This window comes from Pithys albifrons, chromosome 3 (assembly GCF_047495875.1).
Source record: "Pithys albifrons albifrons isolate INPA30051 chromosome 3, PitAlb_v1, whole genome shotgun sequence".
NCBI classification, from domain to species: Eukaryota; Metazoa; Chordata; class Aves; order Passeriformes; family Thamnophilidae; genus Pithys; species Pithys albifrons.
Window position 1 is genome coordinate 99,805,230 of NC_092460.1, and position 25,916 is coordinate 99,831,145.

At 48.9% G+C, this 25,916-nt stretch overlaps 1 protein-coding gene across 1 annotated transcript in view; it reads right to left on the reverse strand.

The window, feature by feature from the left end:
* The window catches only part of PLXNA4 (plexin A4), a 538,710-nt gene that overhangs the window by 169,691 nt on the left and 343,103 nt on the right, over nt 1-25,916 (reverse strand). The window contains exon 5 of the mRNA XM_071552881.1: nt 5,257-5,357. Within this exon, the coding sequence (XP_071408982.1) occupies nt 5,257-5,357 (101 nt within the window). The remainder of the gene's footprint in view (nt 1-5,256; nt 5,358-25,916) is intronic.

Genomic DNA, 25,916 nt, shown 5'->3' on the forward strand with positions numbered 1-25,916 from the left:
CACCATCACTGCTGATGAAGTTATGCAGTTAATTCGGGTCAGCTCAGCCTGAGGAATTGTGTGCAGGAGATTTTGGTCATCCCTTGGCTAACCCAGAGCCAGAGGGATCCAGAAAGGTGACTGGTATGGCCCACATCAAAGACTTTTATATCACTGCTTCTCTCAGGGGGTGAGGATGCCTGGAGGAGGCCACTGCATCCTATTCCCAAGGTTCAGGAATAGGGGAGAGTTCCTGGCACGTCCTCTGGAACTGAGATGCAAAGCCAACCTTGGTGAGGATCTTGGGTGCCAGAAGGACACACAAAGGACATGAGCAGCTCCTCAGAGATGAGCAGAGGAGTGCAGAAAGCAGAGCCAATTCCTGGCTCTGGTACCTCCACAGTAGGACAGGCTGGAGATGCTTCAACAAACCCTTTTCCCTCCGCAGCAAATGTCAGTTCCTCCTAAACCAACAGTGTTGACGTCCTGCTTTGCTCAGTCTCTAGAGCTGGTAAAGGCTTTTGGGGAATTAAAAAATCACAGATGCCCAAATGTTCCATTTTAATGAAGAAAAGAAAAGCAGGGGGGAAAAAAACAGTAATGCTTCATTTCAGAATGACTTTTTAGTTTGAAATCTTACGCAATTTACTGAAAACTGAAATAAAACCCCAAAACGAGAACTTCCGAAGTCTAAATGAATCATTCTCCAATTACTAAATGGAATCAGTGCCTTCCAAAACAGCTTTCAGGAACATTTCTTATTAAAAAAATAATTGGCCACTACGAGCTGAGGGGAAAAAAAAAAAGTTTTGAAATATCACAAGTTCTCTCAGAAAATGGGACTGTTTTCCTCTCTGATTGCAATTAATGACCTGCCAGCCAAGGAGTCCCCAGACCAGCAAGGGCAGATTCCAGAGCAGAAGGAGGCTGGTGCCTGGGGGTGCATCCTCCCTTGAGGACAGCTTGAGTGTGTTCAACTGTTCCTCTTGGAATGAAATAGATGCTACATTAGGATGAAATGAGGCAGCGCAGCCAAAATCCAGGAGTGGCATTAACAAGAAAGAGCCTGGGACAGGTCCCTTCTGCACCCAGCAAGGTCAGTGCATTTCCTGTAAGACAATGTTGACTGTCTTCTATAGGGATGCTGCTCTTGTGTCCCAGATTTCCATTCTGCTGGAAGCTGGTATGTTAAACACAAGCCAGAGGCACCGTGCAGAGCTGAGAACCTGCGTGGTGAACACTGGAGCAGTGCATGTGCATGGAATAACAATGGTTTGGGTTGGAAGGGACCTGAAAAACCATCCAGTCTACCATGAGGACACCTTCCACTAGCCCAGGTTGCTCCAAGCCCTGTCACAGACCACAGACTATTCAGAGTTGGAAGGGACCCACAAGGATCATCGAGTCCAACTCTTAAATCAATGGCCCACACAGGGGATTGAACCCATGACCTTCGCATTATGCAAACAAGTTTTAACCAACTGAGCTGATCTCAGGGTCTGTCCAACCTGGCCTTGGACACTTCCAGGGATGGGACAGCCACAGCTTCTCTGGGCACCCTGTGCCAGGGCCTCACTACCTTCACAAAGAAGAATTTCTTCCCAGTATCCAATCTAGACCTAGAGAGAGCACATTCAGCTCCTGAAGGGTTTATCCCTCCTCTGGGGTAAAGAGCCTGAGCTCTTGCTGCCCCTCTGGGCGTGAGTGGGAAGGAAGGAGGGGTGTATAGTTTGTGTATGGATGGAGACAGAAGTAACTTGCCAAGGGATGCTCAGGTATTGGGTGGCATCTTTAGACAGTGCTGCTGATCTGACACAGGAAGAAGCTGCTGAATTCATACCAGGCTGGCAGAAAACTTTGCTCTGCTCTCATCCCTCTCTGCAGCCCCGGCTTGGGGCTGGTGACATTGCTGTGACCTTGCAGCGAGGCACCGAGTGCCTCGGTGCCATCTCTCAGCTCTGGTTCCTCCCCCCTGCTCCCACCTCAGCCTTTCACCCTCCCCGGGCGGCCCCTGCAGCCGCCAAGCGCCGCGTTTTCAATTTACACCAACTAAATGATTCATCGCCGCCTAAAGAGGCTCGAGCAGAGCCCCGGAGGGCAGCGGAGCTCCGGAGGGGGGACAAGATCGGGGGGAAGATACGGAGATGGAAAGCTCTGCTCTTCTCGGGGCAGCAGGCGATCAATGAACCCCCTCCCCTCTCCCGCAGCCGTCTGTGGGTCTGTCTGTCTCCGTCTCTCTCAGAGGACTCGAGTTTCTCGGGGGAAGGTTAGGACGGCAGAGCTGTGGAAATCGATGCCCGAGCCCTGGCACGCTGCCCTCTGCACACACAGCCCTGAGAGGATGCAGGCAGAGCCTTCCCCAGGCAGCCCACACCTCTCCCAGGGAAGGTTGGAAATGGGGGACTGGGAAAGAGGGGCTGCATCAGCCCCTGAAGTGAAAATCCCCAAAATAAGAGACACAAAAAATAGATGCAGAGTTCACGTGTCTCCCAGTCTACACTGTCCCTCTTGGTGGTTTATACTGGAGGGAAAAGATGAGTGAAGAGCATGGCTTTGCTCACAGTCTGGTTCCCAGTCCTGCTCTACCCCAGGTCTTCACTAAAAACTGGAGTAAAACCCCCAAATGAAAACTTCTGGAATGTAAATGATTAATTTTCCAATACTAAATAGATTACCCCAGCCCAACTGCCTCCTCCATCCTCTCCACCAGCTCCAGCATCAGTCTGGCTGGATTCAGCCTTGCCTTGGAAATCCCATGGGATTCCTGACTGGGAGGGAAGAGGAAAAGGTTAACAGTCAGGAGGGGAAATGCTTATGGTCCCCCTGGATCCCTGTGCAGGAGTCATTGGTGATTCATCCCACTTGAGGAAAAGCCTGTTAAAGACTCTTAAGGGGTTGTGATGTGCAAAAAATTCTAATAAGAGACTTAGTACCATGACCCCTTTACCCTGAATATCCTGTGCAGCCAAAACTTGTTGAATGGAGTTTTAGGGGCTGCCTAAAAGGATGAGGAAACTGAGGCCCAGAAAGAGACATCTGAGGCTGCACTGAAAGCCCCTCTCAAACCAGGACTGAAAATCAGATTTCTCAACTGCAATGGCAACCAGAGGGAAGGAACAGACTGAGGGGGGATTTGATAAACATTTGCCTTGAAACTGCTTCAGAAAAACCCACAGGGAATTAATGTCAGTGACTCTGCTGAAATGTCCATAAATAAGAGATGTTTCTCCTTTCCAGATAAGGAAACAGAGGTTAAGTGACCAGAGGGAGGAGGGCACAGGGTTGCACCATCAGCCAGGTCCTCATTGAGACGCCAAACCTCTCCCTGAAGGATCGAGTCTGTACAGGTAATTTTTTTTTGTTTTAACCCAGTCAATGCTGCCAACCCCACTCATCACCAGCCATTCCATTCCTAGCACTCCTTTATGATCACCTGCTGCACCATCTGCAGTTGTCTCTGCCCCTTTTCTCTCCTTTGGGGGATTTATTGCTGGCTGTATTGATTGCTCATTGCCACTGACCCTGGATGGAAGGAGATGAAATATCCAGCATTGCTGTGGCACAATCAGTGGCCACATTCCTGCTTTCCTACACCGCTTGCACACAGTCTGTGCTGTCCCTCCACTGATGGCAAAACACAAGGTGTTCTGGAGGAGGGATGCAGGGCAAGATGGGATAGAGACATTCTGCAGAGATGGAAGGGTCCTCAGGTCAGCAGGATGAAAATTTTACAAGCTCATACCCACCAGGGCACAACACAGCACTGGTTTGCCAAGGATCTCTTGGACAATTCCAGAGCATGAGTCACATTTTGGACATGTTTTGGGATGGATTTTCTAGATCTGATCTGAAATTCAGCAAACTGTCATGGTGTTGATGAGCATCACCACAAGGTTGGAATATGGTACAGGTTTGTTCCCTTCTGCTCTAGAAAGGAGAGGTATCACAGACTATTCTGAGTGGGAAGGGACCCACAAGGATCATCGAGTCCAACCCTTAAGTCAATGGCCCACACATGGGATTGAACCTTGGCATTATTACAACCAAGTTTTAACCAACTGAGCTAATCTCAGGTAGCAAAGGGTAGCCCTTAACTGGATCACTGTCTCTATCACAAGAGTTTACAATGCAACAGGAAGAACTGAGTGAACTCAGCAGGAGAAGACAAACACACTGGAACAACAGTGTCCATCAGAGAAACCCTCTGAGGCTGCCAAGGACACTGTGAGACTTGGAGTGACAGCACCCTGCAGAGACACCTCAGCTGGAGATGTTTGGGTAGACAGATTCAATGCACTTTCCAGCCACTGTCTCTGCTGAGAGGTTCTTGGCAGATGAGGCCACCCTGCCACTCATAACCAGGAGCTCAGCCAACCTGACACCTCCTTCTCCACAGCTCTGGCACAGGGCTCTCTGCAGGAGGAGAGCACTGGCAGGAAAAGGCTGCAGAGAGGAAACTTCAAGATCAATAACATCATTAAAAGCCTAAAGAAAACAAAGCCAGTGAATTAATACCCCAGTCCTGAGGACCCCTGGATCCAGCACTCCTTGAGAGGAGCATAAACCAGCACAACACAACAATGAAACAGTGAAATGAGGGCTCTTAGCCTGTCATAAAGAAGCCCAAGAGTATGGACAGACTCACATTTTCTCCTCGTCCTGTCCAGATAAGCCAAATGAGCAGTTTGACCCCTTTGTGCTCATTTGGCCCAGCTGAGTTGGCCCACACAGGACAAACACTCAACTTCAGGGTCAACATTTTCCCACAGTGAACATACAAACCATAAGATCCCTTTGAAAACTTATTTGGAGTGGACCCCATGATGCCTACGGGGATCTGATTCCTCTCTAGGGGCAGTGGAGATCATGACAAGCCTGAAAGAGGTTCAGGTCAGCAGTTGGAGGTGCTGAGACAAGTGCACCCAGTCAGAGCCAAACTGCCTTAAGAAATGGAAGCAACGAGGTAACTGTCACCCAGAGAAGAGATTCTGAAGGGTTTGATCCAAAGCACATCAGGGGGGACAGGTGCTTTCCTAGGGCAGTCAGCAGATCATGGATCATGTGAGGGAGGAGATCTGTCCATTCTCTACCACCCTTCTTACCCCTTGCCTTCCAAAAAACCTTCTCAGTTAAACAAAGTCCTCCCCAGCAAAGCCCCTCCATGCACCTGTCTCAGGTGCATTTCCCACCTCTGTCCTGTGTTACCACAGCCCTTGAGGGAAGATGGGTGGTGGGAAAGCAGGGCTGGGATGGTGACAAGCACCAGCAGGTACTTACGTGTTGTGAAGGACACACCATCCACAGTGAGGGTCTCCTGAGCCCAAGCACTCGCTGCAGGTCTCGTACTGGCTACACGACTCCACGGGCACCCGAGTGAGCTGCAGGAGGAAAGGGGACAACCTGTCAGGCTTTTCACAGGGCTCTGCAATGCCCATAATGACTTGATGGAGGTGCAGCCCTCCCTGTCCTCTCCCTCTGGTGAGGACATCCATGCAGAGCTTGGCAGGCCCTGGGGGATGTGGCTGCGGGTTGCTCCAGAGCTCAGCCTGGTGCAATCCCTGTCCAAATCAGCACATCCCCTGTGACCTTCCCCTCTTCCCCATGGCCTTCCATCCTTCACTGCCAGATGACCTCACTGGCACAGTTTCCCAGGGAATCAGCACATCAGGCAGGCTGTGGGGACCTGGTACCTTGGGACAATTACACAAAGTGTGATCTTCTGCAGCAAGTTCAACTCATGGGATCTCAATGCTCTCTCACACTTTGGTTGTGGACCCCATTGCTTTCTGGTTTCCTGTGACAACTGAGGTCTTGTGATGTCTCTGCCTCCCTCCCATGACCTCCTGCACCACCACTCCCCATGGCCACCACCACTCCTGGTCCCAGAAGAGCATCAACTCCACTCTCCATTCCTGGTGTGTCTTTCCAACCATCAGTTGTCCCATTCCTGGAGAGGTTGCTCCCAGCAGGAAAAGGACAAAGACTACCAGACTGGGTGTTTTCTTGCTGTCACCCTGCCTTTGCAGCTCAGAAGGCATTAGATGTGGACCTGAAACACCCACCTACTGCCAAAATTATTACCCATTTTTCTTTCATTTTCCCTTTTTAATTAAAGCATTTCAGTGAGAGATTTCAAAAGGCAGAAGGGACTGCCCAGCCTGACCTCCTGTCTCACACACCAGTGCCTTTTGATTCCTCTTAGGTTTTGTAAACCCATTGCATCTTTTGAAGCCAAACACACAATTTGGGCCCGATGACCTGAGAGTCTCTTTCCCATTGACTAAACTTCAGAGAGCTCCTCTAATATCCACTCGATTGCTGGTGTCTTCACCCTGGCTCCTGTCAGCAGGCAGAGGTGATTTCTTCAGATGATGCAGTGTGGTATTATCCTGATGAAACACCTCTGAGAACTGCCAGTTATGAACTGCACAACAGTTACTCATGACAAATGACAAGGGAATACACCTGGATCCCAGGGACAATCTTTTACTTGGTGCAACATCCAGGAGAGTTTGAGCTGTAAAGTGACAGGTTAAGTTCTATCCTGATTGCACCTGTAAATGAACCAAGAACTGGCCTTTTTAAATTTTTTTTTTAATATAAATATGTATCAGGCAAAATTCCAGAGCTTTTCTCTTTGTATCAGGAATTGTCTTTCTCACCCCTATGTGCAAATCCCCTGTGGTGGTTGATACTCTGTGAGCAAAAGCTGCAAATGTGTGGCTTTGCCTCTGGCAAGTGGCAGGAGCTTTAGAAACCTTCAGGTAGAAATATCAGGGGGTTTATTTATCATTGCACCATTGCCTGTGCCAAATCACCCAGAGAAACCAACTGAGGCTACTGAGAGCTGTTGGCAAAAAAGGGAGAATGTGGGGGGAAAGCCCAAACAAAAATGGATAAAGAAAGACTCTTCCCAAACTGAATCTATTGCCATGAGCATAACAATATAACCAGGACAGGCCTCAGAGCAAGGTGGGGGAAAAACCCAAACAAAAACCAACACAGAATGACTCTCCTCAAACTGAATCTATTGCCATGAGCGTAAGAATATAATTAGGACAGACCTCAGCAATGAAAATAGGGTTGGAGTCACTGAACCTTCTGGAATTACAGCAGACTTGGCAGTGAGAAGTTAATGGTTGGACTTGATGACCTTTCAAGTCTTTTCCAACCTGTATGATTCCATGATTCCATCAAGAAGTATCAAAGGGAAGATGGTTTGGCCATGAATGCTGTTGTTCCACCTTCCTTAAGCTTCAGGTCAAGAAGGTATCAGCTGTTCATCAAATAGAAATGTTATGCTCCAGGATTTCACCCAATTAGACCTGTTGAACCCAACAGTCTGTGTTGCACCCAACTTCCAGAAATACATATAATTTTTTTACAAGAAGATATTGAGAGTTGCAGACCTTATAATTTATTATATTGGCCATTCCCATCTCTTACTTCCACCTAAGAAAAAGATACTGTGAGTTGTTTTTCCTTGATCACATCTAGCTTGACCACCACAGTACTTGAAGAAGAGGCGGATAATTCAGTTTTTAAAGATTGCAAACCTGCCATTCCCCAATCAAGGTGTAACTGACTGTGTAAAATCCACCTTGGACTTCAAAGTTTGTGGGTACAGTTGGGCTTGGCTGTGCAGTTCCTGCCCAAACCACCCTCAGTTTAACTGTGGTGCTGCTTGATTTAACCTCATTAGCTCTAAATAGTTTTTCTCACCTCATCTCTGAGCTAGTTTGCATCTGGCTCATAGAACTGAGCCTTGGTTAAGAAGTTTAGATCAGAACATGCCCTTTTCAAACATCTAGTGATGTTTGAATGTTCTGAGTCAAAATCCACTTGTGGCTGTCCTGTATGTACAAAAGAGAAGTCCTAGAGGACTGAAATTTGCTATTTGTTTGCAAATTGCTACAAAAAGAGTAGATAAAAAGTGGCCTCTGTTGGTTTTATTATTGTTATTATTTAATTAGCCATCAAAGGATAATCCAAGCTCCTTTCAGAGGCGGGAGGGACCTGCTGGGAATCCAGATCTTCATCTTGGCAGAAATGTTTTCCTTTCAGTGTGTTCAGGGTGCTTTGTAGGATCTGTGTTGTTCAGGGGCACACCTTGTTTGTGTTGCTTTCCCAGAGACCACAGGGATATGGTAGGAGCTTCCACCAAGCCACATCCTGTCCATCACACCAGAGTGTGTCCCATGTCACTGTTTGCATCGTGACATGTCATTCCTGCTATACAAGACCTTTTATGAGTTCACCTCGAGCTGCTTTATTGTGAGATTAATTAAAACTGCACGACGCTGCTGAATGTCTTGGGCTGGAAGTGTCAGACCTTCTAATTAATACAGAAAGGAACGACCCAAAACAAAGGAGCTGCAACTGAAAGGAAAGCCACCTAAGGGTCATCTGCTGAAAAGAGAAAGCACATCAAGCAAATAAGGCACATCTGAGGTCTTATTTTCCTTCTTGGAACATAAAGAGTAATTAATTCAGCTCAGCTTTGCAAACTGGAAGTTTGGAGAACTTTGGAGAACTAACTGTGTCCCTCCAGGGAACATTCAGCTTTTTGTGCTGCTCCTGCTGAAATATCTGCACAAGCAAAGTCTCCACAGCCTCCCAATTATGAAGCCTTGCCATTATTCACTTCAGTGAAGCCACCAGAAAGTGCTGAAGGTTGGAATCTCCATGGTGAACCAGGCTGTGAGACCCGAGATCATCGAGTCCAACCCTTGGTCCAACTCCAGTCCCTTTACCAGATCATGGCACTCAGTGCCACGGCCAAGCACAGGTTAAAAACCTCCAGGGATGGGGAATCCACCCCCTCTCTGGGCAGCCCATTCCAATCCCTGAGCACTCTCTCTGCAAAGAATTTCTTTCTGATCTCCAACTTCAATTTCCCCTGGCAGAGCTTGAGCCCATCGTGCCCCCTTGTCCTATTGCTGAGTGCCTGGGAGAAGAGACCAACCCCCAGCTGGCCAGAACTTCCCTTCAGGCAGTTCCAGACAGTGCTGAGGTCACCTCTGAGCCTCCTCTTCTCCAGGCTGAACACCCCCAGCTCCCTCAGCCTCTCCCCACAGCACTTGTGCTCCAGTCCCTTCTCCAGCCTCGTTGCTCTTCTCTGGACTCGCTCCAGCCCCTCAAGCTCTTTCCTCAACTGAGGGGCCCAGAACTGAACACAACACTCAAGGTGTGGCCTCCCCAAGGCAGAGTCCAGGGGAAGGGTCACTGCCCTGGGCCTGCTGGCCATGCTAGTTTGGATCCAGGCCAGGATCCCATTGGCCTTCTTGGCCACCTGGGCACACTGGTGGCTCCTGTTGAGCTTCCTGTCCCTCAGTCCCCCCAGGTCCCTCTGCCTGGCTGCTCTCCAGCCACTCTGTGCCCAGCCTGGAGCGCTGCAGGGGTTGGGGTGGCCAAAGGGCAGGACCTGCACTTGGCCTTGGTGAACTTCATCCCATTGGAATCAGCCCATCCCTCCAGTCCATCCAGATCCCTCTGCAGATCCCTCCTGCCTTCCAGCAGGTCGACACTCCCTCCCAACTTGGTGTCATCAGCAAATTTGCTGATGATGGCCTCAATCCCCTTATCTAAATCATCAATAAAGATGTTAAACAGGACTGGCCCCAACAATGGTAAGAAACTACTCACACACAAGGAGATGTAAAACTGCTGGGAGAGGAGATGATCCTGTGGGAATTGAAATGGGAATCTTGGTGTGATCTCAACCTTCTACTCCAGCACCACAACTAAAGTACTTCCCAGTTCTACTGGGACAGGGCATGTCATTTCTCATCACACCCTCCCAAGTTCTGCCTCTTCATTCTACCACCTTTTCCAGAAAACCCACACTCTCCCACTTGGAAAATTGGGGGCTTTAATTAAGAACGTTAATTGGAAGCAGCAGTAGCTGTCAAGGACAAATGACACAATAATTAAACTGGGGGTCAGTGTCCTGCTGCATGGTTGGATAAATTACCTGTTCAAATATTGCTGTTCACCAAAGGCTCTCTATCTACCTCCAGTTGTGTGTGTGCTGCTCATCCTGCTCCTCCTCCTCTGCCTGCACATCTTCTTACTGAGACATGACTTTGGCATTCCCAGCCACAATCACACATCCCTCACACCAACAGAAGTAAAAGAAGAAACAGAGATTTGATGCCCACACTTCTGTGGCAACAGAACCCTCTGTGGGTCAGGCTGAGGGATGGCACATGAGATGCCCTCACAGTGAGGTTGCTGGTGGTGCTCCTACCGCAGTGACATTTTCTGTGCACACCTTGTAGGGCATTTCTCCTCTTCAGCCACCCTTGGCAGGACCCTGTTTTGCAGCTGGCTCAGAAAAGCCAAATCAGGGGGTTTCTATGTAGACCATGCTGGGCTTTGTTTCTGGTTCATCAAGACTGTCAGTCTTGTGGGGAACAGCTCTGTCATGGCAGGTAGGAAAAGTGAGGGGTTTGCCACATCTGCAACATCAGAGTCGAATTCTAAGCTAGAACCCCAAGCTCTGTTGAGGGAGAGACCTGCAGGACAGGATTTGTCTACTCTCTGTTTTGGATGTTGACCAGGGATGAGACAAATCACACCCTGGATGTGCCTGGATCTATCCACTGGATATAAAGGAGTCCAGACAGCCGAGTCAGACAGAGACATTTACAACATACACCACGATGGGGTGAGGGAAATCCCACATCAATGCCACACAATGTTCTGCTCTTCCTCAAGTCCTGCCACTGAGAACAATCCCCAAATATGTTCAGGCCTCTCCTCTTCTGAGTCACAGCACCAGAATCACCAGTCCCAATACAAAATGATTTTTATTTCATGTCTGGGAGAGTGGCAGAGGAAATCCATTGTGTGACACAGCCAGAAAACCATTGCACAGCTCAGAAGATCTCATGTGATGACACGGGTTGTGTCTGAACAAGTGCCTTTCACCATCTGCTCTGCCAATACAACCCTCACACCCTGCTCTCTCTTCTGGCTTTATTTACAAAGGCACAGACATCCAGATAACAAAGATTATCTCAGCCCTTTTCTTGAAGGCCTGGCAGCTTCCCAGACTCCCCCTTGACAACAGCCCAACTGTGCTGTCCCTTCTTCCAAGGATTCTACCACTCCATAGTGACTCTCCTCCCCAAACCACCAGGACTTGAAGAGGAGCAAGGGACACACCATCCTGCTGGGAGTCTGGTTGGCCACTTGGAGACTGAAGAGTGTGTTTCATGCACTCAGAGGTTTCAGGGGTGACTCTCACTCACTCAGCTTTCCTCTGAAAAGAGTGTTGTGTTCTTGAAGGCCTGGCAGCTTCCCAGGCTCCCCCTTGACAACAGCCCAACTGTGCTGTCCCTTCTTCCAAGGATTCTACCACTCCATAGTGACTCTCCTCCCCAAACCACCAGGACTTGAAGAGGAGCAAGGGACACACCATCCTGCTGGGAGTCTGGTTGGCCACTTGGAGACTGAAGAGTGTGTTTCATGCACTCAGAGGTTTCAGGGGTGACTCTCACTCACTCAGCTTTCCTCTGAAAAGAGTGTTGTGTTCTTGAAGGCCTGGCAGCTTCCCAGGCTCCCCCTTGACAACAGCCCAACTGTGCTGTCCCTTCTTCCAAGGATTCTACCACTCCATAGTGACTCTCCTCCCCAAACCACCAGGACTTGAAGAGGAGCAAGGGACACACCATCCTGCTGGGAGTCTGGTTGGCCACTTGGAGACTGAAGAGTGTGTTTCATGCACTCAGAGGTTTCAGGGGTGACTCTCATTCAGCTTTCCTCTGAATCCACTCTTGTTTTGTCCCTACCAAGAATGCAAAGCTCTTCTTCCCCAGCTGGGATAGTAACAGTCCATCCCATTGGCATAAGGCAGGAAAATTCTTAGGAATCCTTTGTAAAAGTCACAATATACCAGCTCAGAGGTGTGGAGGGAGATTCAAGTGACCACTTTCTTGCCCACCCAGCAAACCATCAGCTCTGGCCAACTTCCTCTGCCTGCAGCACAGTGTTTGTTCCCTGCTGGATCCAGGTGCCTTCAGATCCCCCCTGCCCTGTTCACACTAAATCTTTATCCCCTGGCCAAGTGTTTCAGCTTGTAAACTGTAAAACAAATGAGGTTTGGCTACACATTTGTGTTCAAACACCTTCAAAACAAGAGCCTCGTGTCACAATTAATGCAGGGCCAGGCCAGGCTTAATGAGAGCCAGTTCCTGTGTGGCCACTGGAGCGTGGCTGCTGAGCAAGGCAGAGATTGTTACCCAGGCTCTATAAAGGCTAAATATAGATTTAATTGGTACCTCTGAAGGAATTCATGTCACTGCAATAGCCTTTCTCAAAGTCCAGCATCCCTTGAAGGCTCCTGGTGGAGGAGTGAGTGGTTAAAACACACAGGGAGATGTTAAGGGTTGTTTCTACTGGGGGTGGGTACTCTCCAGATCATATTGTTCCATCCTCTTTCCAGATGGTCCCATCACAGAATCAGAGAAAAGCTTGGGTTGGAAAGGACATTAAAGAACATCTAGTTCCAGCCCAGCCATCATGGGAAGGGATCCATCCCTCAGTTATCAAGGAGAGCATCTTCCAAGAATAATGTGGCATCAGAACCAGGGCAGTGACCCTTCCCCTGGACTCTGCCTTGGGGAGGCCACACCTTGAGTGTTGTGTTCAGTTCTGGGCCCCTCAGTTGAGGAAAGAGCTTGAGGGGCTGGAGCGGGGCCAGAGAAGAGCAACGAGGCTGGAGAAGGGACTGGATGTGGCACTGAGTGTCCTCTTAAACACCTCCAGGGACAGAGAATCCAACATGTCTTGATTCAACCCCACTGTGATCACCAGCCCAGGGCACAGAGCGTCCTGGGCTGGTGATCACAGTGGGGTTGGATCAAGGGTTGGACTTGATGATCTCAGAGGTCTCTTCCAACCCAACTGAGAAGAGAAGAGCAACGAGGCTGGAGAAGGGACTTGAGCACAAGTGCTGTGGGGAGAGGCTGAGGGAGCTGGGGGTGTTTAGCCTGGAGAAGAGGAGGCTCAGAGGTGACCTCAGCACTGTCTGGAACTGCCTGAAGGGAAGTTCTGGCCAGCTGGGGGTTGGTCTCTTCTCCCAGGCACTCAGCAATAGGACAAGGGGGCACGATGGGCTCAAGCTCTGCCAGGGGAAGTTGAAGTTGGAGACCAGAAAAACTTCTTTGCAGAGAGAGTGCTCAGGCATTGGAATGGGCTGCCCAGAGAGAGGGTGGATTCTCCGACCCTGGAGGTTTTTAAGGTGAGACTGGACGTGGCACTGAGTGCCATGATCTGGTAATCAAAGTGGAGTTGGATTAAGGGTTGGACTTGATGATCTCAGAGGTCTCTTCCAACCCAAGTGATTCTATGATTCCTATAGATTAAATCTCAGCAGCCCTCTGAGTTATCCCATTGTACCTCCTTGTCCATTCCCACCAATTCAATCCTATCACCACTACAAATCCCATTTCCCTGGGCTAAGAAGTGCTCATCCAATTTCCTGGAGGAACTTTCCCTCCTCTCTCTCCCCAGCCACTCCTCCCCTCTCCCAGGTTTCTGGCTCCACTGCTGATGGCTCAGGCAGTTCATGAAGGATTGTGTTGATCAAACTCCCTTGTGCAGGCACTATCAAGCTAAGGAAATTGGGGGAGTTTGAAAAATGCTCTTTTTTTCAGTTGTGATCAGATTTCAAATCCCCCAAAACACCACATAAGACCATCTCTACAGGCTGGGAGCAGCAATCCACAAATCCCAGTTCCTTGTCTTCATCCATGGCCTATAAATAAGCAAAGAATAAGGATGGGGTAAACATTTATTCCCCCAGTACCTGCCCAGCCTTTGACTATTTTCACTCAGGGCAACTTCTACATCTTCTGCCTCTCTGTCATAACCCAAAAAATTGTCTTTCTTTAGTTTTTCGCTTTTTCTTCCAATTGCATTGACTTTTTCCATCCACACCACTCTTTGCCATGGAGTTTCAGAGGTCCTGAGCCCACTTTTCATTTCTTCTGGGCTTGATTTTTCAAAAGTTTAATTTCATGCCCTATAATTCCTGTATTTGCAGAGATGGTGAACAGTCATATCTTATCCCTCCCTTTATAACATTCATAAAAGTGCCAATCTCTCACCCCCTGCCAGGCTGAGGAGTTCCTGCTTCCTCAGCCACCTCCCACATGGAAACCACTCCATACCTCTGATCATAGAAATGTTAAGATTGGACAAGACCTTTCAGGCCATCGAGTCCAACCATTAACCCAGCACTGCCAAGGCCACCACTAAACCATGTCCCCAAGTGCCACATCCATAATCCTTTTGAACACTTGCAGGAATGGTAATTCCACCACTTCCCTGGCCAGCCTGTTCCAGGGCTTGACAATCATCTCTGTGAAGAATTTTTTCCATAATATCCAATCTAAACCTCCCCTGGTGCAACTTGAGGCCTTTCCCTCTCCTCCTGTCCTTGTTCCCTGGAGCAGAGCCCGACTCCCCCTGGCTCCCCACTCCTGGCAGGGCCTTGCAGAACCAGAAGGTCCCCCCTTAGTCTCCTTTTCTCCATGCTGAGCCCCCCCAGCTCCCTCAGCTGCTCCTCACAGGACTTGTCCTCATAAGACTTGTTCTCATTCTGGTTTCATTCCCCTTCTCTTTTGCCCATTTATTTACCCTCGTTAGCCACATATTGGGCAAAAGCAGAGGCTACCTGCTGGTCTTGGTTACCTCTTTGTAGCCTTGTCACCTTCCTGGACTCTCAGGAATCATCAAAAACTGTTAATTGACTGCCTTTAGCAGGATTACACCTCTCAGCTAGAGGTCCATGACCCTGTATATCCTTCAGGCTCATCCCAGAGAAAGAAAACTCATCAATAGGACAAGGGGGCACGATGGGCTCAAGCTCTGCCAGGGGAAATTGAAGTCGGAGATCAGAAAGAAATTCTTTGCAGAGAGAGTGCTCAGGGATTGGAATGGGCTGCCCAGAGAGGGGGTGGATTCCCCATCCCTGGAGGTTTTTCAACTGAGCTTGGCCGTGGCACTGAGTGCCATGATCTGGTAAAGGGACTGGAGTTGGACCAAGGGTTGGACTGGATGATCTCAGAGGTCTTTTCCAACCCAATCCATTCTATGATTCTGTGATCAGCTCAAACTGTGATCAAGACTGTGCTTCATCCAGGTAGGGAACTCATAAAGCTTGATTGCTTTTGGCGCTGTGAGTGCACAGTGAGAGTGATGTTCACTCAGCTCCTCAGAGGCCACGCTCCTCCTTGTCATGAAAAGGGACATTTGGTTTGTTCCCAGACACTCTCACACACCCCCCACATCAAATTTCTCCCTGGCTCCTCTCCTATTCCAAGCCATTCTCCGGGCAGCGCCCTCAAATCTCTCCGACACGAGCTCCGCGGCATCAATACGAGCGATGACATCAGCTGAGCAGTTATGAATCACAGAATCACAGAATCATAGAATGGATTGGGTTGGAAAAGACCTCTGAGATCATCAAGTCCAACCCTTGGCCCAATTCCAGTCCCTTTACCAGATCATGGCACTCAGTGCCACGGCCAAGCTCAGCTGAAAAACCTCCAGGGATGGGGAATCCACCCCCTCTCTGGGCAGCCCATTCCAATCCCTGAGCACTCTCTCTGCAAAGAAGTTTTTTCTGCTCTCCAACTTCAACTTCCCCTGGCAGAGCTTGAGCCCATCGTGCTCCCTTGTCCTATTGCTGAGTGCCTGGGAGAAGAGACCAACCCCCACCTGGCTGGAACTTCCCTTCAGGTAGTTCTAGACAGTGATGGCGTCACCTCTGAGCCTCCTCTTCACACTGCTTAATCTGCAGACCAAAAGCTTCAGGTCTGAGGCAGGGAGAGCCCAGACAACCTGATCTGCAGCAAACACACATGAACCCAGCCCAGAAACACAAAACTGGGGCTTTCAGGGCTCTTCCACCTCTGCCTCTCCAGAGCTCTCACCACCAGCAGCGTTCCTGGGGGTTTCAGGCAAGAGTTAAACAAGATCCAGGGAGAAAATATGAAGCAGGGTCTTCCCAAGCCCTTAAATCCATGTCTCAGTTTACTAAAGGAGGGAAGAGCAGACTCAGCTGGTGCCTGGGGGGCTGAATGTTCTCAAGGTTTGGGTGGTAATTAGTGCTGCCAAAAAGACAACGACCAGGTGACTATTTTGGGGCACATCTATTTGCTTTCAGACATCTCTGCTGTTTGTTTCACTGTAGAATTAGAGAGGAAAAGTTGCCAGCCAAGCCCAGCTCTGTCTCTGCAGGGTTTTCATCCACACAGAGCTGGAAATGCAGAGTTCCTACTGAGAGCAGTGAGGGTTGTCCCATCCCAGTCCCCAGAGCCCACATTTCAATGGATTAAGTGCAGCAAGCACTACACGTGTTTTCCCAGCTTTTCCAGACATTCATTTTGCCATAAAATGAAAGTTCAAGGATATTTAATTCAGGGATCATATAAATGCATAACATTTCAGGTCAGAAGGGACCACTACATCATCTGTTCTCACCTCCTGTACACCACAGCCACTGCTTTTACACTGACCCAACTAATCTGGGCTTAGCTGGAGCACATTGCCCAGAAAGACCTCCCATTCTGGTGTGAAGAAACCAAGAAAAGGAGAATCCTCCATTTCATGGGCAGTTTGTTCCAGCAGTTTATCACTCACACCATAAAAAAATCTTATTCATGACTTACTTTTCACGTGAATTCATCTGATTCTTATTCTGTTTTTCTTTTCTAGGCTGAAGAGCCCTTTAACCTGCTGTTTTCACCCCCTGAAGATGCTCAGAGGTCCTAATGGAGTCACTCCTCAATCTTCCTTCTGATAAATAAACACTTGAGATGCTTTCAAACCCTATGAGGAAATCACACCTTCCCACTCCCTACTAATAATTTTTGTGGGTCTTTACTGCTATTTTTCTACCTGACCACAAACATGATTACAACCCTCCCACCCTCCAAGGATGCAGGAAGGCGTCAGCTTCTTTCTACAACGGGCTAGACTGGGAAAAAAACCTTTTTAAAGATGTAAAGAAATGAGCCACTCAGTCATTGCTTTCTAGGACACATCTCCCACTTTCCAGCCTGACCTACATTCCTTCCTGTGAGACAGCAAAGTTTGCATTTGTTTGGTTTGAGGGAGCCAAAGTCACCCAAATGCTCTGCCCTCCCTGTTGTTAATGCTGAGCTAATCATTGTTCCACTGAATATTTTATCTGTGGGATTTAATATCAACCTCCCACTCATTCATGAAATTTTTCCGTAGATTTGGGCCCAATATTGATCCCTGGAGAGCACTACTAGGAAAACCCTCAGGCTCTTTGAGAGCTGCCAAGTGTTAAGCCATTTCAGAGACATCCTCAAGCTATTTTTAGGTTTTGGGGTTTTTCTTAATGGGAACAGGTTGTGGTGTATGGAAAGGTAAGGACAGGACAACCACACAATAAAACTTCATTATTGCCTTAAAGAATGAATCACCTGTTTCCTCAAAGATTGAAAAATGTCTGTTTTTTCATCAAAAGTGCCATTTGGCCAAATTCAGGAGCTTCAGGTTTATCCAGGGACTTTATTACTTAATATTACCCTTTTCTTGCCACCATGAATCACTGGAGTGGGGGTTAAATGCAACTTAAATTATGAATATATTCCCCAGCATGTTTGATGGAGGATATTTCAGGTCTCAGGGGTGCAAAGCCACCCTCAGAAGAGCCTTGCACTACCCACTGCCTGTATATTGTAATTTTACACCTGGATAAATCACCCTGATGAGCAGCCTAAGGTTGGACAGGATCAATGTGGGCACTGGAAACCTGTGGGGTCATCAGGATCTCCTGCCTCCTGAATCCAGGCCTTTGCATGGATCCTTAAGCTTGTGCAGGAGCACACAGGGTTCTTGTTTCCCCAATTAGTTCCTCTTTCATTTGTCCTCCTGTCATTTCTGTTCCCATTTTGCTCCAGCCAAAGCAGAAAGCTGAGACTCCCATTGCACCTTTCTTCTTATGGAAATAGATCCACAGTGCCCGGATTTCATGGGGGGGTAAAACCAGCTGGCATGAGATCTGGAGAGAAACACAACCTTTGTCCCAGTGGAAAACTATTCAAATTTTATTTAAGGTACTTTTTTGGTGCTGTTTGAAATGGGGAGATCTCATTTCAGCTCCTTGCTGCCAGGAACTGAGTTCACAAAAGCTGCAGCTGAGCAGCAACATTGTCCAGGGGGGGCAAGGACAGGGTCTGGGGAGGGGATGATGTTCTTGGATGACTACAGGATGAACACTGCCAGCTGGCCTGTGCAGAAAGGACTGAGACCCAAGAGACCCCACAAAGTCTTTGCCAACTCCATCCAGGTGGTTCCCAAACTGGCATCCCCAAACAGAGTGGGATTAACCCACTGAAGCACCTGAAAGGAGCCTCCACCTCAAAGATCAAAGGCACGTTGGCTCCAGGGCTCTAATTACACCTGTCTCCCTTCTGGGCATCCCTCACAAAAGATCACAAGCAGATTTGGGCTGGGGATTTGCTCAGGTGCATTTCACAGTGCTCACCACTCCATGAAAAAAAAAAAAGAAACCAAACCAACAATAGAAAGAATACCAACCCCAAAATAGCCTTTTGTCCCTGGCCACAAAGAAGGGAGTTGTGTTTGGCATGTCATGCAAAGGGACAGAAATGAGAGCAAGGAGCAGTGCCAGGTGCTTGGAGAGCACCTCTGAAACACAAGCCATGATGTGAAACTCAAAGGACTCTCTCCTGTCCATGTCCAGCAGCTGGGACAGTGAACTTTCCTCACTCCTGGGGCAGCCCCAGCGGGACTGGCTCACACAGGCACTGCCAGCCTTGCAAGGGACACTTGTCCCTCTTGGCAGGGCACTGCTGACCCTCCTGGACCCCTTTGATTCATGTCTCACCCTCATCCCAAAAAGGGGCCAGTGGCTTCAGAGAGTTTGGAATGTCCTTGCAGAGCTCAGGGGACTCAAGTTCCCCATCTCAGCAGCAGGAGGGACCTTCTCACTGCTCCTCTTTACTCAGCCTTTTGTCCAGCTGATGCAAACACGCTCACAAAAGGGCCTGTGCTCTTCACCTGCTGCCCTCAGAGCCATTCAGGAAGGGGCTGGGGAACAAAAAGCATTGGTGAGGCCACACCTTGAGTGTTGTGTTCAGTTCTGGGCCCCTCAGTTCAGAAAGGATATTGAGGTGCTGGAGCGAGTCCAGAGAAGAGCAACAAGGCTGGAGAAGGGACTGGAGCACAAGTGCTGTGGGGAGAGGCTGAGGGAGCTGGGGGTGTTTAGCCTGGAGAAGAGGAGGCTCAGAGGTGACCTCAGCACTGTCTGGAACTGCCTGAAGGGAAGTTCTGGCCAGGTGGGGGTTGGTCTCTTCTCCCAGGCACTCAGCAATAGGACAAGGGGGCACGATGGGCTCAAGCTCTGCCAGGGGAAATTGAAGTTGGAGATGAGAAAAACTTCTTTGCAGAGAGAGTGCTCAGGCATTGGAATGGGCTGCCCAGAGAGGGGGTGGATTCCCCATCCCTGGAGGTTTTTCAGCTGAGCTTGGCCGTGGCACTGAGTGCCATGATCTGGTAAAGGGACTGGAGTTGGACCAAGGGTTGGACTCAATGATCTTGGAGGTCTTTTCCAACCCAATCGATTCTATGATTCTGTGATTCTATGATCAGGGATGAGAAGAAAGTCAGGCATTGAAGTGGCTGTCTGAAGGTCAAACACTCTCATCCTTTTGTTGGTGTGAGAATTGACACTGGTTTTCCTTAAGTAATCTGGTCAGTACATAAATACTGCTGTGGCCACACATAACTTGGTTTAAGAAACCCTCTGGCCAAAGGGGAAAGAATCTGAGGGAGTTTCTATTCCTCCTCCTGGGATTTGGACACTGGATCTGAACTCCTTCCAGCCACAACAGGCTTGTAGCACCCACGGGATCAGCAGGGAGGATGATCACGATGATCCCAGAGGTGACCAGATGATCCAGCACCACACTCCTCCCTCCTCAGGGCTCTGTTTGCTCCTGGGTGTGCACACACAGCCCTGGCAGCCAGCTGAGGGCATCTGGAAGCCCTGGCAGGTTTATACCCTTCACAAAGGGGCTGTGGGGAAACATTTCTTTTATTTATCAGCTTCCATTTGACACCAGTGAACCGTAAAATTATAACTGCAGCTTTTCCCCGTCTCTCACCGATCTGTCTGTCTGTCTCCCACCTACCCACATGTGTGGTGGCAACAATGCGTGTCCTGAAGGAGCAATATTCCCTCTGCTTCCCCAGGATTACAGCCTGTCCCTTCCCAGAACAGCAACTCCTGCTCCTGGTCTATTAACCCAAGAGCAGGTGTTGGGGAAGGTCCTCACCCACACCATCAGGAGAGAGGTTTCCACAGCATTTATGGAGAGCAGGAAATTAGGAAAGTAGAATCAAGCCAGAAGACAGCTGGGGATCAGTTTTATACCTCACCAAAATAAGGGGTGAGGAGGAAAGTTCCTTTTTTCCTTCCAGTTGCCTGGGATTTTACCTGAGGAGACCTGTGTATCTCCTGCTTTAACATCATGAGTTGCAACAAGACCAGTTTGGCTCATATTTTAGAAAAACACAAGAGCTCATGCCCCTGTTCCTTTATTTTCTCCAGAGGACACACAGATTTTATGGGTATTTGTCCCAAGGGCAGTGAAAAGTGATGTTTTATACTTATTTTATTTCTCATTGCAGCCATCACCCCCTGAATCAGCACCTTCAAACATCCTTCCCTGTTTGAAGATCTCATTTACACCTTTGGAAACAGAAATAGCCTGGGAAGGTGAGAAGACCAGCCAGGTATGAGCACAGCTCAAGTCCCTTCCTGGCCAGAGACCCACATCTGCACAACTTATTTAACCTCCAATTCACTTCATGTGGCCAAATCATCTCTGGAAGGGACATAAAAACCATCCAGGACTATTGACCAGTTCCAGAAACAACCCCCTGGATTACCCTGAACCCTCCAGACTCTGCTTTCCTTGGATCCAGAGACAAAAACACCCCAGGGAGAGTTTGAGATCTGAGGATTTGGATTTGCCATTCTCACTTTGGGCCATCCCACAGTGGTGTTGGGGAAGTTTGGCTTTCTCTGATACACAATTGGATTGGACAGCACATGCAAGTCTCAGCTCCTGCAGGTTTTTGGATGTGTAGCTGTGGCTGCCCTGTCCCTGACAGCTCTCCTGGGTGGATGTACAGGCTGTTTGTAGCCCACCTGCCTCAAAGAGGGAGTGGGAAGTGCTGACAGGTATTGATGGGGTCAGCCTGTGGCTTGGAGAAGATGCCCCTTGGTTTGGGGAAGGGTGAGTACAACTTCAAGGGGAACCCAAACCTGCAGCTCTGTTACTGCCATGGATTGCTGTGATGAGTCCTTTTCCCTTCATAACTTTCCCCTCACGTGTGGGGTGAGATCCTTTCCCAGAGCAGGGTTTGTTCTGATTAGCAGAATGCAGGTGAACCAAACCTGGTGGGACTGGCAGTGTGTGAGGTCCTTCCCCAAGTGCTGAGTTGTGTCTTCCCCATCCCTGCAAATGTTCAAGGCTGGGTTGGATGGGGCTTTGAGCAACCTGGTCTTAGTGGAAAGTGCTCCTGCCTGTGGCAGGGTGTTGGAAAGACATGGTCTTTAAGGTCCTCTCCAACCCAAACTATGCTGTGTTCTATGGATGGGCAACAAAGGAATGAAATTAGAAGAGGAGGCTCAGAGGTGACCTCAGCACTGTCTGGAACTGCCTGAAGGGAAGTTCTGGCCAGGTGGGGGTTGGTCTCTTCTCCCAGGCACTCAGCAATAGGACAAGGGGGCACGATGGGCTCAAGCTCTGCCAGGGGAAATTGAAGTTGGAGAGCAGAAAAAAATTCTTTGCAGAGAGAGTGCTCAGGCATTGGAATGGGCTGCCCAGAGAGGGGGTGGATTCCCATCCCTGGAGGTTTTTCAACTGAGCTTGGCCGTGGCACTGAGTGCCATGATCTGGTAAAGGGACTGGAGTTGGACCAAGGTTTGGACTTGATGATCTCAGAGGTCTTTTCCAACCCAATCCATTCTATGATTCTATTTCTCCCCATTGTTAATGAGGAAAGTCCATATGGGAGGTAGAATAAACCTGGGGCACCTTTTTTTATCCCATGCACAGCAAGGGTTAGATCCTATTTGTTGTGAAGCTCCAGGAGGAGGGGATTGCCTGGTGCTCACAGTGGATGTTTAGAAAGGCATGTGCTGAATCCCTGGAAAAATTCAGCTCAGACAGTTTGTTTTGCTAAAAGATATGAAATATTGCTGAGCTGGGGGCTCAGAGCAGACATTTCCCTGAGGAGTTCAGTGACCTGAGTTATTCAGATCACATTAGACAATCACACTGGGCTCTTTCAGCTTTCAATCCCATGAATTTATAAATATCACCAAATAGTTGCAATGATAATTGTCAGCCAGTGCTGCAAAGAGCTTAGCTAAGCACACAGGACTTATGTGAAGTGAGAAGTTTTTATTATTATTATGATTATTGCAGATGGTTTAGGCCTTGCTCAGCTTTAAACTACATTTTCTCTATCAGGATGGAGATTCCAGAAGACAACTTGCCTGACCCAGAGCCCAGGCCTGTAATGGGACTGCGACAGTAATTGCCATATTTGCAAGACAAGTATGAATTGCCTCTGCTGGATGAGCCACACAGGCTGTGGAGATGAAGTTTATCACTGCCCTGAAAGTGTTTTGTTTTCTGCTGATGCATAAACATTCCAGCAATCCATTTGCTGTGTTAAGGTCCTCTTTTCCACTGATTTTTTTTTCCTGGTTTTACAGCACAGTTTTTCTGAACTATTGACAGATTTTTTGAACTATTTTTGTGAACTATTAAAAAACTCACAGGGAAATGACCACTTGCTCTTAAAAGGGTGGTCAGGTATTGGAACAGGCTGTTCAAGGTGGTGGAATCTCCATCCCTTGAAGTGTTTAAAAAGTGTGTGGATGTGGCACATAGATTAGTGTTGGCCTTGGCAGTGCTGGGTTAATGGTTGGACTTGATGATCTTGGAGGTCCTTTCCAACTTCAATGATTCTATGACAATTCCAGCACCCTCAAATGTTAGTGCATGAACCTGAATTCTTTGCTGGTTTGGAGGGTATTACAGATTTAGAGCACCCCTGATATTGGAAACTCTGGGCAAAAGGAAGATGCTGGTTGGTGGTGTAAGATATTTACCAAAATGAGATGAACTAATTGAATCCCCACCTGATTAGGCTTTTAAAAAATGCTCCCAGTACTCTCCTACTCATTTCATAGAATTCTAGAATGGCCTGGGTTGAAAGGGACCTTACAATCATCTTGTTCCAACCTCCTGCCATGGGCAGGGACACCTTCCACTCTCCCAGGCTGCTCCAAGCCCTGTCCAACCTGGCCTTGGACACTTCCAGGGATGGGACAGCCACAGCTTCTCATTTCCTCCAAGACAGTGGAGAGATGTCCTGGGAAAATGTGGCATTTATTCATAGAAGAAACCAAGGGGAATGCAAAAAGCAACACACCAACAATGCTTTGAACAGAGGGGTGATCGTCCAAAAACCCAGCTCTGATCACCAGCCAAAGAGGAAATCACAGAATCAACCAGCTTGGAAAAGATCTCTGAGATCATGGAGTCCAACCTTGGACCCAACCCCCCCCTGTCAACCAGCCCATGGCACTGAGGGCCACATCCAGTCTGTTCTTAAACACCTCCAGGGATGGGGAATCCACCCCCTCTCTGGGCAGCCCATTCCAATGCCTGAGCACTCTCTCTGGAAAGAACTTCTTACTAATGTCCAACCTAAACATGACTGATGCCAACACCAGGGAGTTGTAGAGGGTGACAAGGTCCCCCCTGAGCCTTCTCCTCTCCAGGCTGATCCCCCTCAGCTGCTCCTCATAGGACTCGTGCTCCAGTCACTTCTCCAACCTCGCTGCCCTTCTCTGGCCCTGCTCCAGCCCCTCAATGTCCTTCCTGAACTGAGGGGCCCAGAACTGGACATGCCACTGGAGGTGCAGCCCAACCAGTGCCCTGTCCAGAGGCAGAGTCCCTTCCCATCCAACCAAACCCAAGGTACATCCTCCACCATCAGCTCTGCTTCAAATGCAGTGTCATAACGAGAAAAGCAGCACAGGAGGGATTTTCACCTGTAATTGGTCTAGAAGATAATGAAAGCTAAAGAATCCATTACATCCTTGCCATGGGGGAGGGAGGCTTGGAACAGTTTGCCCACTGGAGTTGTGGATGACCCAGCCCTGAAAGTGTCCAAGGTCAGGCTGGACTCTGAGCAATCTGGTCTAGTGGAAGGTGTCTCTTCCCATGGCAGGGGTTGGAATGAGATGATCTTTATTTAAAGTCCCTTCCAACCCAAACCATTCCATGATTTTATGATCATCATCAATGTTGTTCCCTTCCCATTTTTTTAATTGCTTTTAAAACGTTTCATTACAGCAAATACTGCAATATTCCAGTACTTGTTCCTCAGCTCACAAGATTCCCAAACATTCTTACAAAGGCAAATATGGGAAGGGATTGTGTATTTAAATGCCTGTAGTAACAGTGAGACCATCACTGACAGCTCCTACTCCTTCACCTCTTCTGAACTCCTAAATTCAAATTCAGAATATCCCATTAAAAGCCATCAAAAGTGATTTTTTGAATGAGAAAAACAGACTGACAGAACAAATTCCCCCAAATCACTTCTGTTTCCTGCAGAAATCATAATCACAGAATCATAGAATCATAGAATCGACTGGGTTGGAAAAGACCTCCAAGATCATCAAGTCCAACCCTTGGTCCAACTCTAGTCCATTTACCAGATCATGGCACTCAGTGCCACGGCCAATCTGTGTTTAAAAATCTCTAGGGATGGGGAATCCACCCCCTCTCTGGGCAGCCCATTCCAATGCCTGAGCACTCTCTCTGTAAAGAATTTTTTTCTGATCTCCAACTTCAATTTCCCCTGGCAGAGCTTGAGCCCATCGTGCCCCCTTGTCCTATTGCTGAGTGCCTGGGAGAAGAGACCAACCCCCACCTGGCCAGAACTTCCCTTCAGGCAGTTCCAGACAGTGCTGAGGTCACCTCTGAGCCTCCTCTTCTCCAGGCTGAACACCCCCAGCTCCCTCAGCCTCTCCCCACAGCACTTGTGCCCCAGTCCCCTCTCCAGCCTTGTTGCTCTTCTCTGGACCCGCTCCAGCCCCTCAAGCTCTTTCCTCAACTGAGGGGCCCAGAACTGAACACAACACTCAAGGTGTGGCCTCCCCAAGGCAGAGTCCAGGGGAAGGGTCACTGCCCTGGGCCTGCTGGCCACGCTAGTTTGGATCCAGGCCAGGATCCCATTGGCCTTCTTGGCCACCTGGGCACACTGGTGGCTCCTGTTGAGCTTCCTGTCCCTCAGTCCCCCCAGGTCCCTCTGCCTGGCTGCTCTCCAGCCACTCTGTGCCCAGCCTGTAGCGCTGCAGGGGTTGGGGTGGCCAAAGGGCAGGACCTGCACTTGGCCTTGTTGAACTTCATCCCACTGGAATCAGCCCATCCCTCCAGTCTATCCAGATCCCTCTGCAGAGCCCTCCTGCCCTCCAGCAGGTCGACACTCCCTCCCAACTTGGTGTCATCAGCAAATTTGCTGATGATGGACTCAATCCCCTCATCTAAATCATCAATAAAGATGTTAAACTGGACTGGACCCAACACAGACCCCTGGGGACACCACTGGTGACCAGCTGGATGCAGCTCCATTCACCAGCACTCTCTGGGCCCAGCCCTCCAGCCAGCTCTTAATCCAGGAGAGGGGCCACTTGTCCAGGCCTTCCACAAAAGAACTAAAAGACTCAATTTTCCTACAACTCGTAATAGGTCTGATCTCAGGAAAATTCCATTGCACCAGAAACAGCTTAGTATTGACTTCTCCATTTCCTTGGCTTTGTTTGTGGGGTTTTT